The sequence below is a fragment of the Saimiri boliviensis genome, chromosome 3, assembly GCF_048565385.1.
Source record: "Saimiri boliviensis isolate mSaiBol1 chromosome 3, mSaiBol1.pri, whole genome shotgun sequence".
Taxonomy (NCBI): Eukaryota; Metazoa; Chordata; class Mammalia; order Primates; family Cebidae; genus Saimiri; species Saimiri boliviensis.
Window position 1 is genome coordinate 148,849,640 of NC_133451.1, and position 16,142 is coordinate 148,865,781.

The window sequence follows — 16,142 nt, forward strand, 5'->3', positions numbered from 1 at the left end:
AGAACCTTTTGTCTGCTAAGAAAAGGTAGCAAGATTTTCAAGAGGGATAAAGAAGAATGTGTTTTAAAATACAAGCTTTTCCAACAACTTTTACTAACGTCACACTACCAGCAATGAAAACCACGCAGGTGCACAGCTAAGTGCTCTGAGCCAAAGTCATTAAGCTGACAATGAAACGAGTGTTTGGAGAAAGAAGGGAACAATGATTAAATGGGGAAGAAAGTGAGTAAGGACTGAAAAGAGCCTGCTGTTGACTGTGTGCATCCCAGGAAGGCTGGTGGAGGGAAGACCCAGGTCATGCTGACAGAAAGGCAGCAAGAGAGGCTCCCTGTTTTTCCAGACCATTCATATGAGCTACCACTGAGTCTTTTATGTTTCCAATGTTGAGGATTGAAAATGAATACTAAAGTCTGTCTAAGAAAGCAAAACACCTCTTTCTGAAACAGCTTTTACAGTAACGTTGGTTCTGTGATTGCTGGATGTATTGTTTCAACAGTGTCGCTTACAAAGCTTTTGGATTATTTCAAATGTTTCTAGGCTTGGGGAGCCCAATAGAAGCTGATTCATCTGGTTTGTTCTGTTCTTTTGGGGTCCATGTCCTCCTTCTCTCTGCACCCAGACTATCTTTGAAGGCCAAAGGAACCTTAAAGTTCTCTAAGGATACCAGGCTTTGACCCTGAAATTCTGAACAAGTCAAGCAGGCAGGAGGCCTGTGAGGGAAAGTGTGTCCAAAGCTGATCTCATCCATCTGGGGCCTTGGTGAAATGAAGGGCCCTGTGTCAGCCACCTTGCCCCCTCTTCGGGAATGCGGACTTGGGACAGGTCAGCATCTTAGTAGCACATGAGCTTGGGTAAATAAAATTTACCCCTGATTTTCAGGATCTCCTCCGGATTTCTCCCTGGAAAAAAATTCACCACAACTATGAAGGATTTTATACAAATTTAACATGAGAAAATTCTAACACCCCCTCCCTTTTCTGTGGTTATTCTAATAATGGAAGAAAAACATATAAGCAACCGATGGATGGTTTTGTCTTTGAAAGGAAGAGTCAAAATATTTATACTTATCCTTTGCTGAGAAAATTAGAGAACACTCTCGATTACTGAAAACATTAGATATTGCACTAACATGCCATTTCTTAAGCTTGTTTACGAAAACGAGTTTTTACATTATGCTAGATCATTTGTTTCCGTTAAGTGGATTTCTTCTGATTGAAGATTTTTCTGCAGAAAGAGCACTTACAATTTCTAGCAATACATTAGTGACCCTAGAGCCACACCACTCCCAGAAGCTGCTGAGAAACAGAGTTAATCTCTTTTATCTTATTGAATCTCTTATGCTAAGTCTCTAAGGCATTTTGCTGGGCCAGGGGAGGTATTCCTAATGCCACTGTCCATTATTATCTTTAGCTTACAGGAAGAGATATTCTGCTCTGCCAATGGCATTATCCATACTTACATGGATCCCAAATGCCAATTAAGATTTGCTGAAACTTTCTGCCATTGCTGGTACAATTAATGTACTTGTTTGATTTCACTAAAAACAACACTTCCAATATACTAGAGATCATCTTCCTCTATATCCTTAAGGATATGGGAATAATCTTTTAAATCAGTATTCATAGCCAAATTTATTGGAGGGTGTAAAGAGAGATGACACTGGTGGCAGGGGGGCTCTCTGGTCCTGACCAGAACACGCTCAGCCAGCATTTGCCACATCCTTGTGTACTTATTTAACCATGGCCTCACTCTGGGACTTTCATCTGCACAGTTGTCTCCCAAGATGTCCAGTGTAACCTAGCAAAGCTGGCAATAGCCGCTTGGCAGACACTTGGGAGCGTGGCGCTGGCTGCAAACACTGGCTCCATTCATATCAGAAAAGAAAGGCCTGCTCCCTTTTCACTGACAAGACTCCTGCTATGGCTCAGTGTTCTCTCAGCTGGGGAGCCACAAGTCTATTTCCTTCTTTAGCCCATATTATAATAGAGGACGAGATGAAAAGGAATACAGACCCTTGATACCTTTTACTTAGAGTGCTAACTAATGCAGGGCCTCGTGTCTGATCTTCTGCTTGGCTGAGGGGATGGCAGATGGCCTTCTGAAAGCTTTTCAAACCCGGGCTGCTTTCAGCAGGGCGTGAGTGGGTATTGTTACATTTTCCATATAGTGGTAGGAAGCATCACTGAATAAAAGCACACAACAATTGTGCCACTTCTCTGGGAAGCATATTACAACCTTACAATGAGGACTAATTGGCCGACACCAAAAGCAGACGCAGACACAGCTTTGAATATTATTCAGGAGAGGTTTTAGAGAGCGGAGTCAGGACGGAGGCTGAGGCATAAAGGAGAGGAGCGATGGGAAGGACATCGACAGGGAGGCGGTGAAGGCCGGCATGAAGAGGGAAAAGAGTGGCTTCATTATATTCATCAGAAAAGAATCGTGCTCTTGTGTAACAAGTTCATTCATATCCACCTCCCCTTGCTTATCAGGAGGACACCAACAGGCAGTCCCAGCACCACGTCCACAAGACACTGCCATTACCATGAGAACTGAGGTGGCCAAATCTCAGAGCCTTTTTTTTTTTTGAGACAAAGCCTCGCCCTTGTTGCCCAGGCTAGAGTGCAATGGCGTAATCTCAGCCACCTCTGCCTCCCAGATTCAAGCTATTCTCCTGCCTCAGCCTCCCAAGCCTCCCATGTAGCTGGGATTACAGGCATCTGCCACCACCAAGCCCGGCTATTTTACTTTTTAATAGGGACAGGGTTTCACCATGTTGGCCAGGCCAGTTTTGAACTCCTACCCTCCGGCAATCCGCCCACCTCAGCCTTCCAAAGTGCTGGGATTACAAGCATGGGCCACTGTGCCTGGCCCAAATCTCAGAGCCTTTTAAGAACTTTTATGTGAGCTCCTTGAAGTGGGCAGCAGAGGAAGGAAAGTATACCAAGTACTCACTCTATGCCAGGCTAGTTCAGGAAACCTCCTTTATTATTTCATTTAATCTTCAAAACAATTCTGAGACTTAGATCATTTTGCAGCCGAAAGAACAGTAAATAGCTTGCATAAACTCTAACAGATTCAAATCCAGGCATTTCTGACTTCATAGTTCAAGCTCTTCCTGCTACACTCCCCTGTGCCAATTCTTCAAATAGCCAGGTCCTGCCTACTACCTGGCATATGAGAGTAGGCACTCAATAAATGTGTTCTGAAGAAAGAACTAAACTTACACAGAAGTGTGGATAGAAAATAAGCTCTAACAAGTAGAGACAGTTTAGGAAAGCTTGCCCTAGGAGTCAACTCCCAGCTATGGGCCGGCCTGCCTAAACTGGCACTTATCCCAACATACACAAATTCAGCCAGAATTCCTTAATCAAAATATGTTAAGCCATTTGATTTGTGCTGGGTGCTGAGAATACAGATATTTGAAAACCAAGGCTGTGTTTTAGAAGCTTGCAGGCTGTCGAATAGTCTGTTCATAAACTATGAAAAAAATGCAGATAGAGGTAAGTTAGGGGTTCTCAGAAAGGAAAAAGGAAATCTGACACAGCCTGGGAAGATCAGGGAAAGCTTCCTGGAGGAGGCATTGCCTGAATGGGGTCTGAAAGGATGAGTAGGAATTGGCCAGGCAAAGAGAAAGGTGGGTAGTGTTATTCCAGACAAAGTGAGAAGCAGCACAGCATCCAGAGGCATGAATGAGGCACTGTGTGGAGGGAACATTGTCTCCTACTGAGCTCAAATGGTGTGGCAGGAAATGACACTGAAAAGATAGGGAGAGCCAGGAAAAGAGAGACCTTCAGTGCTATGTTAAGTGTCTCAAACTTCATCCTTCAGGGGCTGTGAAGCATTGATTGTTCACCACAGGCAGAGGTAGTGATGTGGCCAATGTGGAGGGTAGATTTGAAGGGATAAAGTTTGAAGTAAGATAAACCACTAGGAGGTGGGTGCTGTGGTTTGTGTTGGGGATAATAAGGACCTGGGGAGGGAGGTGATGGCAGGGATGGAGAAGGCCAGATTTATTTGAGAAACATTTCCAAGGTGAAGTCAACAAGAATCAGTGATCGATCAAATTGTGAGAAAGAAGGAATGGCATATGGATTTCTAGCTTTTGTAACTGTATGGATGGTGGGGCCATTAATTAAAATTATGAATATAGGAGTGGAAATAGACTGGGGGAAGAGGATGAGTTTATTTGACACCGGGGAGATATCTAGGTGTCTGGCAAGCAATTGGATTATGAATCACAAACTCAGAAGAGAGGTGAAGACAAGTGATAAAGATTCAAGAACAGAAGTCTGAAAACAGTTTCTTCTGCAGTCACATCTGTCCTGAAGATGTGCTTTGTTTGGATCTCTGTGTTATTGTTTCTAAAATTAGAATTAGGTGAAAAACATGGAAAAATCAGGAAATTGTGCAAAAAATTGAACTATTCAGTGTCTCTTAAAGTTTTCACTCATTTGCATTTCTGTCCCTCCATGACAATAGTGAACCAGAAGCAGAAAGCAGCTCTGCCTTTTGAGCAGGCCACCTGCTCTCCAAGGAACCTCAACCCTCAGCCCTCCTGACTGGACACAAGGCTCAGTGTTGGTTGTCATTTTATCAACACAATTGCTCTGTTGCTTTTTTACTGCACAGTTAAGAGGAAAGTAAACTATGTTATTTCCTTATGTCATTCAAAAGTGGAAAATGCAAGAAAACAAATATCCCAATTTAAAAATGGGTAATGAACCTGAATAGATGTTTCTCAAAAGAAGACATACAAGTGGCCAATAGGTATATGAAAACAAGCTTAATACCACTAATCATCAGAGAAATGCAAATTAAAACCACAATGAGATAACACCTCCCAACTGTTAGGATGGCTGTTATCAAAAAGATGAAAGATAACAAGAGTTGGCCAGGATGTGGAGGAAAGGGAATCTTTGCACACTGTTGGTGGGAATGTACATTAGTACAGCTACTATAGAAAACCAGTGGGAGGTTCCTCAAAAAATTAAAACTAGGACTATCATATGATCCAGCAGTCCCACTACTGGGTGTATATCTAAAGGACTTAAAATCAGAATGTTGAAAAGACATCTGCATGCTCATATCATTGCAGCATGATTCACAATAGCCAAGATATGGAAGCAGCCTAAATGCCTGTCAACAGATGAATAGATAAAGAATATATATGTGTGTGTGTATATATATATATATATATATATATATATATATATATACACACACACATATATATGGTGGGATAATTCAGCCTTAAAAAAGAAGGAAATGTCTTGCCATTTGTAAAAACATGGATAAACCTGGACGACATTATGTTAGCCAGGCACAGAAAGACAAAAACTATGTAATCTCACTTCTATGTGGAATCTAAAAATGTCAAACTCACAGAAGCAGGAGTACAATGATGATTATCAGAAGTTGGAGGGTGAAGATATTGAGGAGATGTTGGCCAAAGGATACAAAATTTCAATTAGACAAGAAGAATAAATTTAAGAGATCTTTTGTACCTTGTGGTAACTATAGTTAATAACAATGTATTATATACTTACACATTTCAAAGAGAGATTTTAAGTGTTCTCACCACGAAAAAAAATGATAGCTATGTGAGGCAAATTATATGTTCATTAGCTTGATTTAGCCATTCCACACACACACGTATGTGTATATAATATAATGTTGTATATCATAAACATATACAATTTCTATTTGTATTTAATAAATAAAAAAAAAATTGAAATCTGGTGCAAGAGGACTGTCTCTCCTAAGGAAAATGGTGAGAAATGAAGAATGTTCCCATAAATTTAATATGCAAACAAAGCATGTCCTTGAAAGAATTAACCTTGAGATGCCATTGTGAAATAAACCATAATAAGACCGATGTCTGGTATATGTAAAAGATGCATGATAAAAAACTTAATAAACTAAAAACAGAATTGAAATGTCAAAAGCTTGTTTTAGAAAAGTAGTGAAAAAAATGGTAACATACCATTGCCTCTTTTTCACATACACATTGCCTGGCCCTGACGGTGTTTGAATTTGGAACTTGTTTTAGAGTCACAGGGATATAGCAACAGGCAGTGAGAATGGAACTAGGAGTAGATGGGATCATCCAGAGAGTGTGTCCAGAGAGAGAACAGTAGCCAAGGACAGTGTCTTGGGAAACGCTGGAGGACACAGGTTCCCAAAAGAGCCTAAGATGAAAGAGGCTGAAGAGGAACCTGAGCCGTGCGGTGGCATCAAAGCCAGGGGAGTGGAAGCATAGGAAGGAAGGAGAGATCAATGCATCTAATGTCTTTTGTCCTGCACTGTGTGGCTCCCACCTGTGAGGTCCCAGAAGTGGGGCCAGTTCAGCTACAGTACAGTTTAGACCAGAAATTCCTAAACTATCTTGGTTTATGGTGCCCTTAGTCTCAGTAATTCTTTCACAGTGCTCCAAAGGCAAGAGAAATACCAAACAGTTTCATGTATTAAGTATTTAGATCCAAACATCTTGTTAACATTGTTAGGTCCTAAAAACTTAGAAGCCATTTAAAAAATTACTATACCCAAATTGAAAGAAGATACATTTTATTTCATTCTTAAAGAAACACACTTACTTACTTATGGGATGTGTATACCTGTTGGGAACTGCATAACTTCTCCAGCCTTCTCAAACTGCCACCCTCATTATCTGCCCTACTGTTGACTTTCATACAGAACTTGCTTTATACCATGGCAATCGCACAAAAGCCAGCATTGAAAGAAATGATGTCACTGAAAAATACATAGCTCAATCTAGTGTGAAACAATGAATGACCACCCACCAGTAGTCCCCTCAGTGTCTGAGAGAGGTTGAGATGCCGTCATGGAAACCCTGTGAGTTTGCTGCAGTGCCCTGGAGCACCTTGGCACACAGTTTGGGAGCCATGAGTTAGGCAGCATGAACTGGTCTGGAATCCTATCATTCATAACATTGTGTCTTTAGGGATATTTGTTCTGAAATCCATATAACTAACGTACAAATAAATTTATGAAGCACAACTGGTTTGTGATTTGAATTACTGCTGGCATTGCCAGTTCTCACTGCTCCATACTACCAGGTGGTAGAATTACTTAAATAAATAAAATTCAAAGTAAATGAAAGTTCAATGCCTTTAATTCTCTCCCCAAACAAACCTTTTCAAGAGCTGATAAAAACTTCCTCTTCCTTTCTCTAGCCTTCCTCTGAGTAAGAAAAGCAGCAGTATAAGGGGGAAGCAATGTGGGAGTAAAAGGAGGCAGTGATGGGTCTAAGCAAGGGGATCAGTGCTGGGGACTCAAGGCCTGTCTCTTCAGAATTAGAAACAGAAGTCCTTGTGTGACAGCCTCCATATCCAGCAGCTTCCAATACACACTCAGCTATCACCCAGTAGCCGATGTCTTTCTGGATAATCACCCAGGCCAACCCATTAAGGCCTATAATCCTTACGGTTTTTAGAGTTCACTAAAAGGTGCAAGGCTTTCTCTGGCATCCAACTCCAACAAACTACCAAAAAGCACAACATGAACAAACATAGCCACCACCACTCAACATCCATGCAGAAACTGTAAGATGAGAAGGGTGCTCAGATGGAATGTCTACACCCATGAGAGACTCGGATTGGGATTTTGGTTCTATCACTTCCTGGAGAGGCTTTGAGCAAGTTGCTAAAAAAATATGAGCTACAGTTTTATCATCTGTAAAATAGGACCATAATATCACAATGATGTTGTAAAGATTAAATGTTAAAAGGACATAGCATTGTATCTGGAATCCAGTAAATGTACTGAAAGCATTGCATTTAATATTGACCCTATGAATTCATTGAACATAGGAGTTTGAGATATCATTCCTTGTCTGGTTCTGCCTCTAATAGGCTCTGTGCTCTTGGGCAAGGCACTTAGCCTCTCTGAGCCGCTTTTACATATATATGTATATGTACACATGTATGTGTACACATGTATGCATGTGTGTGTATTATAAAAAGAAAGTAAGAAATTGGACTAAACTCTCTTTTAATATAAGCAATACCTTTTTAATGCTTTATTCTTGCAAGGATTCCACAATCTGAATGAAAGATGTCTGCTAAACAAGCTCCAGTTTTTAAATAATAATTTGTTTCCCTGTTTTTAATTATCAAAGCCCAAGAACATTTTATTAACAAGGGCTAAACAGTGTTACCATGTCAAATGAATAAAATTGTCTCCAAAAGCTAAAGAAACTTGGTGTTTTGGTTAATTGGCATATTTTTGTCACAAATACATGAACAATTTCCATTTGCCATTTTGAAATATGGAAATGGCAGAAACTAATACTAGTTTCCGAGACCATCACTGGTTATTATGCTGGACCAGCTCCAAACACTTTTTGTGCACTGAGATCTTGCAACACAGTCTAACAAAAGAGGAGAAGGTGGCAATTGGGAGCAAAGAGACGTTGGTCCTCTCATGTGATTGCCAGCACTCTCACTACCAACCAGAGGGCATTACTCACTCTTTCCTACTTCTTCAGTGCCCATGCCCACTCCCAGGCTCCATAGCAAGCAGCTCCTTTGGAGCGCCTCTCAAAACCGCTGCCACCAGTGGACTGGACACTTAAATTCCCTGCCTCTTGCTCTTTCCTCCACTGGAAGTGTGAGGATGGCAGAAGATGAGAGACATGGAGGGGAGAGTTGAAGGGGTGTGATGGGGTGCATGAGAGAGTCACTGTCAAAAGGGCCAGCACCACCAACAGTCCCCACTTTCAGGCTCAACCCACATTATAATGCAGAAAAAGTTCTGGGCTGAGTCACATTTCAAGCAAGCAAGCTCTCTATATGAACTGCATCCTCCCACAGCATACAGGGCTCCCCATGCGCACACTCATCTTGCCTCCTGAAGCTAAGAAACATGGGTTTCCCTCTGTCTTTGTTTCCTTCACTGCCTTCTGCAGCTCTGTCTGTTTTCTAAAACACCCTGGTGGGAGTATGTTAAGGACAGCAGTATTCCATTTCTTCAACAACCCAGCACCTTGTACCCTTCCTCCCCTTATAAAGACTGAAAATACTCCTCTTTGATTTCGAAAGACCCCAGCATGTTTATGCAGTGCCAGGAGGGAAGCTTAGCTCTGGCTGGTGGTTTCTGTTAATTGTCTGGCTGCACTTTAGAAAGGCGCTTTTTGAATCTAATCATTTAGGGAGAAAGTGGAGAAGCGTGGCTGTATGAAAGAGCAATTGATGTTAAATATTCATGCTCTTGCTCTCTGTTAATCAAAATCAGTAACCCCCATGGCTTAGCTGCAGTCTTGCTGGCTTCATACTATGATTGTGCTAAAGGAACTTGGATAGAAAACAACCACCACACACACACACACATACACACACACACACACACACACACACACACACACAGCCACCCACCCCAAGGACTTGGGTTCTTATAGGTTTGAAGTGTTTCCAGTTAACATTGTGCAGTTCAGCATTGTCTATTTTTTCCAAGATGTTGAATGAACCATAGTTACCCTTTCCATCAGCATTTTAGAACTGCTCTCTTACTTGATTCCTTCTCTCATGTTGAATTCAGCAAACATTAGCCTTAAAAATTAGACATTTTCTGCAATAATCCTTAAAGCTAATTGTAGCATAGTCTAGTTAATTTTTCAGAAATGGTAACAATTATTTTACAAGACAGAAAAGAAACTGAATATAATTGAACAAAATATGGCGATATTATAGGTTGTTTTAGTAGCGACTTTGAGGTCATGTTTACTGAATGCTTAGGAAATAAATATTTTATGTTTTTATTTGATTTGTTTTAAAAAGCACGTTATATAATGACAAGAAGTTTAAAATTATTACTTAATTTAAAAGGAAAATGAAAAACAGTTCTTAATTAAAACTTGTTTTTATAACTATATTTTTTCAAGTTTTCTGCAATGAGTATGTTTTATCATACTGAAAATAATAAAAGTTATATTTTTAAAAAACTGAGGAGTTGCTGAATTGTATGTTTGAGAATTCATCCATTTCTTCCTTACCTATGTCATCTGCTAGAGAAATGTTGGTGAACGTGCTGTCTTCCTCCTCCTCTTTCCCGGACTCGTCCATCTTGTTCAATTTTCAGACCTGTTAGTAAGAAAAATGAGGGCAGAGAAAAGCAGCAGTTGTCCCATGTGACCGCCCTTGTTAAATCATTAATCAGTGAGCGTCCAAGCAGGTGCTATCTGATCCTTGCACTAGCCACCCTCTTCCTGCTTTCCACCTGAGAAGTTCTTATCTGAGTGTTGCATTCTTAACCGGAAGTGGTAAGAGACCCAAGTTAAAGACGTACAACCCTTGACCAGAGGCTGCTGTGCTGGCACAGCTGCTGTACCCTGGCTGGATGCAAAACCCTGCCATAAAGTTTCTTTAGGCAGAATTGTGCAAGGGAATTGCCCAAAAAGCGTTAAGGATAATGTTGGGGGAAGAAATTGACTTTGTATGATTAACATATCGTTTGGATACCCACGATAAACTTCTCAAGGATTTATCAATGACCAAAGCATGACCTGGGGGTAAGTCACAACCCCTCAGAGACTCAATTTTCTATCTGTAATACGAGGATAAGCCTGTTGTAAGGATTAAATGGAAACTGCCTGGTACATAACGTGGACTTGATAAATACGGATGATCAGGCATATATGAAGAAATAAGATTCTCTATGTATTGAGCTCATCAGTACTCTCTCATAATTCTGTTCAGACACCTCCTCCTGTAAAAGTTCATTGAAACAACAGGATCTCCCTTTTCTGTTTCTGGAGTTGAGCCCAAGAGAAGAGATGTTGGCTTCTCTAGCCCTTAGGCAGGAACCATTTGTTTGAGGAGGAAGTATTTCTTTACAGCTATTTATCCAGGTGCCCTAGTTGACATTTGTAAACAAACAAAGCAAAACTATTTTAGAATTTCAAATAATCACTTTTTTGAGGGAAAAAATAGCCAAATTTGATGAAGTATTTTAAGCAGATATTAAAATTGTTACTACATGCTACATTCTGCACTAAGTCCTTTGATATATAGGATTTTTCTTTATTCAGGCAAGTTCATTGTTACTATATCAAGCAGAATGGATGTGAGCTGTTGCAAATACTGAATGTCAAAAATTAATTTCACTAGAATAGAATTCCCCCTAATTTTTCAATTATATTCTGCAAATATTGAGTGCCTATTCTATACAAGCTGAGCACTTTGGAGGTTCAAAGTAAGTGGTTTATTTATTTGCTATTAATAAGCTTATAAAAAGGTTTAAAAACAAGCATCTAGGAAGTTTACAGAAGGGAAAGAATATCTACAACTGACAGAATCCTGAAAGGCTTAGAGAAGGGGACATTTGAGATGCATGATCAATGAAAAGTGGGATTCAACAGGCAAAAATGGCCAGGTAGTGAGTGCTTTCTCAGTAAAGGAGTATGGGCAAAATACTGTCTCCTCAGAGACAGGAATGCATTGCGCACATCCAGAAACCAAGAGTATAAGATACAGATAAATAAAAGTTGGGAGATAAGGTGGAAAATAGGATGTCATATCTAAGAGCAGTTTGAATGCTAGACTGTGTTAGTTCAAGTCCTCTAAGAATCAGACACCAAGGTGGGATTAAAAGGATGAGATAACTAGGGAGGGAGGAAGAAAGGTTGGATGAACATTAGACCCTGATGCAAGTCTGACCTGGAGTGAAGGCAAAGTGGAATTGAAGGTCCAGCTTGATCTTCAGAATAAAGAAAATTTGACAAGGATCTCAAAGAATACTTGGGCCAAAATTGACCATAAGAGGAGTCTCATATCTCCCAGAAATGGCCTTCCTTAGTTTTCATGCAGCACTTAGCTACTGGCTGGGAGTAGCTGGTACAAACTACATTTGCCTGTGCAAATGTAGTTATGGATTTCAGAGTACAGCAGCTGAGGTCCTTGGTCAGTCACACTCCCTGTATTTGGAGGTCTGCAAGGCACTGGCACATGGCAACCACATGAGCTGCTTTTTCTAGCAACTCTCTATATAACGATGGACCAGTATTTTAAGAAGCATAAAAATTCCTCTCTTGGCTGATCCATTTTCTGTCAGTCCTAGAAATAATAGCATACACTTTTAAAATGCCTACTATGTGTTAGACAAGAGTCCTATGGGTAGGCACTAATATTATTCCTATTTTAAACATGAGGGAGCTGAGTCATGTAGAGAGTTTAAATAAACAACAAAATGTCATGCAGCTAAGTAAGAGGTAGAGCTAAGATTGGAAGTGAGGCCCTCTGTAGGGTCTGTGCTCCTGACCATTGTATTATCTACTCATAATAAAATTATCATGTGAGGGAGGGAATGGAAGAGAAGAGTTAATCGACTTAATAAAAGGATTTATAAACTAAAGGGTGTATTTTGTTTAACTCATATATTTAGTTTTATTTTTATTACTTATGACCAACTTGATGTTTTGTTAGGATTGACTAAGCCCTTGATTCTTTGCCTTCTTTCTGATATGCTTCAAGGATATTGCTTATGAAGTGTCTATCCTAATGGATGGGGGAATGGAAAGAAAGAAAACTAAAGTTACTCAGCATTGCTACTATCCCCATATTCAATGAGCAATAGTTATAATGGAAAAGAGGCCTACTTTTAACTAGGGTAGAAACTTGCCTGTGGATTTAAATTATCCGTGGAATATTTTGCTCTTTGTTTTCTTCTATTAGTTTTATAGTTTTCGCTCCTATACTTAGGCCATCGATCTATTTTGCATTAATTTTTATATATGAAGTGAGAGGTAGAGATATAGCTTTATTCTTTCACATTTGAATATCCAGTTGTCCCAACTCTATTTGTTGAAGAAAATTTGTATTTTCACATTTAATTGTCTTAGTATTCTTCTTATAAGTCAATTGGCCATAGATGTTCGATTTTATTTCTGGAATCTCATTTCTAGTCCCTTGCGCTATATATCTACCTTTATGCCAGTGCCACACTGTTTTGAATGCAGTAGCTTTGTGGTAAATTTTGAATTTGGAGAAGTGTGAGTACTCCAACCTTATTTTTCTTATTCAATATTGTTCTGTATATTTAGAGTCTCTTCCAGTTCCTTATGAATTTGAGGATCAACTTGGATTTGCCACAGGATTCTTAGATTGACACTAAAAACACAGGCAACAAAAGAAAACATAGATACATTGGACTTTATAAAAATTAAAAACTTTTGGGCATCAAAAGACATCAAGAATGTGAAAAGACAATGTACAGAATGGGGAAAAATATATTTGCAAATCACATATCTGCTAAGGGTTTAATATGCAACATATATAAAGAACTCTCAGAACTCAAGAACAAAAAGACAATACAGTATTTTTAAATGCACAAGGAATTTAGATATTTCTTCAAAGCAGATACACAAATAAGCACATGAAAGGATATTCAACATCTTTGATAATGAAGAAAATGCACATCAAAACCACAATGAGATAGCACTTTAAACCCACTAGGATGGCTTTAATTTAAAGCAAAAACAAAACAAAACAAAATGAAAACTAAGTGTTGGTGAAGATATGGAGAGATATAGGAACTTTTGTATATTGCTGGTGGGAATGTAAAATGATATGGCCACTGTGGGAAACAGTTTGGCAGTTCCTCAAAAAAGATAAACATAGAGTTACCATATGACCTAGCAATTGCACTCATACATGTATACCCAAGAGAAATTAGAACATATGCCCTCACAGAAATGTGAGCATATTTATAGCAGCATCATTTATAATAGCCAAAAAGTAGAAACAACCCAAATGCCCATCAATGGAGAAATGGATAAATTGTGATGCATACATTCAATAGAATATCATTCAGCAGTAAATAAGAACAAAGTACTGATACATGCTAAAACTTAGATGAACCTCAAAAACATTATGCTAAATAAAGGAAGCCAGACACAAAAGGCCACCTACTGTATGATCCCTTTTACATGCTTTCTCCAGAATAGGCAAGTCCACGGAGACAGAAAGCAGGTTGATAACTGTCAGTGGGCTGAAAGAAGAGAATGGGCAGTGATTACTTAATGGCTATGGGGTGTTTTTCTGGGGTGATAAAAAAAATTTTGAAATTAGTGAAAGGTGGTGGTTGCATCACTTTGGGAATATACTAAATGCCACTGAACTCTGTACTTTATAATAGCTAACTTTATACCGTGTGAATTTTATACCAACTTTAAAATAAGATTAAAAAAATATAATTCAGAGAAAAAAATTATCCATGGTGTGCCTGTCTCTACATAGTGTGAATGAATACATTATTTATAAGTATCTTAAATTGTAACTGCTCTGCAATTTCAAATTCCACCAAAGACTAGTGTGCCATGTATCACAGAATCAAGATGGCCAGGATATACCTGCATCAAAGGAGGTGAAGGTAAGAATGAGTATCTTTATTATTAAAACAATCATCCCTAAAACAGGACTCTAAAGTATAAATACTAAGGTCAATATGAGGATATAATAAATCCCATTTTTAAGTGGGCAGTGAGATTTAAATGTATGTGTGTGTTTGTGTGTGTGCATGCTAATTGGTGTTAGGGTTACAGAACTGAAGAGAGCATAAAATGAGGAAAATTAGTAAATTAATCATTATTCTCACACTCCCTTTTTCATGATCTCAAAATGTCAGTATTGATAATTGAAGAACATTGGAAGCTACTGTTTGCCATGGGCTTTCTCAGAGCTTTTGTGAACAATAACCAAGGAAATATCTCTAAGAGCTCTCAGTACCAATTATAACATCTGGAGTGTATGCAATCAAGAGATTCCTGGAGAGAAACTGGCATATCTAAAGAAGTTGCTAAGCATTCCTCTTTGATATAAAAGGTTCTCTTTCTTTAGAAGCAATTTCATGTGAAACTGTTTGGATATTTTTGACAAATTAGTGCAAATTGGATTAATTCAACCCATTAGCTACAAATTCAACCCATTAGCTACCATCACATTCTCTATGTGATGGTAAAACTTTATTTTCATTATATGTAGCTAATAACAATAGCTAGTATTTATTGAGTGATGACTTTTTGTTCAGGACTGTTCTCAGTATTTTACCTCTATCATCTCATTATCCTCACAACAACTCTAAAAGGAAACAGAAACATGAGGACAAAATGGCTTGCTCATGACCCACAGCCAGGAAGTGGCAGAGCTGGGACCCATGCCCAGGCAGTCCAGGTCCCAAGCCCACACTCTCACCACATGGTGGCTTCTATAATACATAGGCATTAAAATACACAATCTGATTAATATCCATATTGTATTTTTACCTCTACATGTTCATTTTAAAGATGAAAAACAAAGATGTAATCAAGATGTAAAAATGAAATTCTAGATTTCTTACATGTATGTATACCTAAACATACACACATACTAAGTGAAATAATCACTTAGCATAATGTCTTCAAGATTAATCTGTGTTGTTGCATATTGCAAGATTTCCTTTTTTTTATTTTTACTTTTTTGTGTGTGACAGGGTTTTGTCATGTTGCCCAGGCTGGTCTCAAACTCCTGGACTCAAGCAATCCACCTGCCTTGGCCTCTCAAAGTGCTAGGACTACAGGTGTGAGCCACCACGTCTGGCCAATAGGGTATCTAAAATAGTCAAACTCATGGAATCAGAGAGTGGAATGGTATTGGGGCTGAGGGGAAGAGAATTGGTGGGGAATTGCTATTCCGTAGGTATAAACTTATAGCTATACAAGATGAATACGTTCTAGAGAATGGCTGCATAAAATTGTGCCTGTAGTTAACAATATGGTACTGTATACTTACAAGTTTGTTAAGACGGTAGATCTCATGTTAAGTGCTTTTACCACAATAAAATAAAGAATTGGAAAAAAAAACAGTTTAGCTATTAGTGTGTCTTTTAAAGTAAAAATTTTCCCTTAATTATATTCTGTTTTAAATAAATTTATATTTTGGTTTCCACAAGTCTATTTAAATTATATGTCATTTAAATTATGGATTCAATTTCAGTAAATATACTTTAATATGCTAAAAGCTCACATCGAGACAGGAATCTTTACATAACCAATTAGCTTTGGCAATAAAGTGATAAATAGAAACACAATTCTTGACTTTACTGATGACTACTCTCTTATAAGACATCAGTCTGGATTCTTCAGCATCAGT

The 16,142-nt window shown here is 38.8% G+C and overlaps 1 protein-coding gene across 4 annotated transcripts in view; it reads right to left on the reverse strand.

The window, feature by feature from the left end:
• SCOC (short coiled-coil protein) overlaps positions 1–10,260 on the reverse strand; it is a 48,872-nt gene extending 38,612 nt beyond the window's left edge. For 2 of the 4 annotated variants that reach the window (XM_074396894.1, XM_074396890.1), the window contains exon 1: positions 10,013–10,260. In XM_074396894.1, the coding sequence (XP_074252995.1) occupies positions 10,013–10,082 (70 nt within the window). In that variant the 5' untranslated portion in view covers positions 10,083–10,260. The remainder of the gene's footprint in view (positions 1–10,012) is intronic. The other 2 variants (XM_074396891.1, XM_074396892.1) reach the window with 2 other exon arrangements.
• Positions 10,261–16,142: the final 5,882 nt, after the last annotated feature.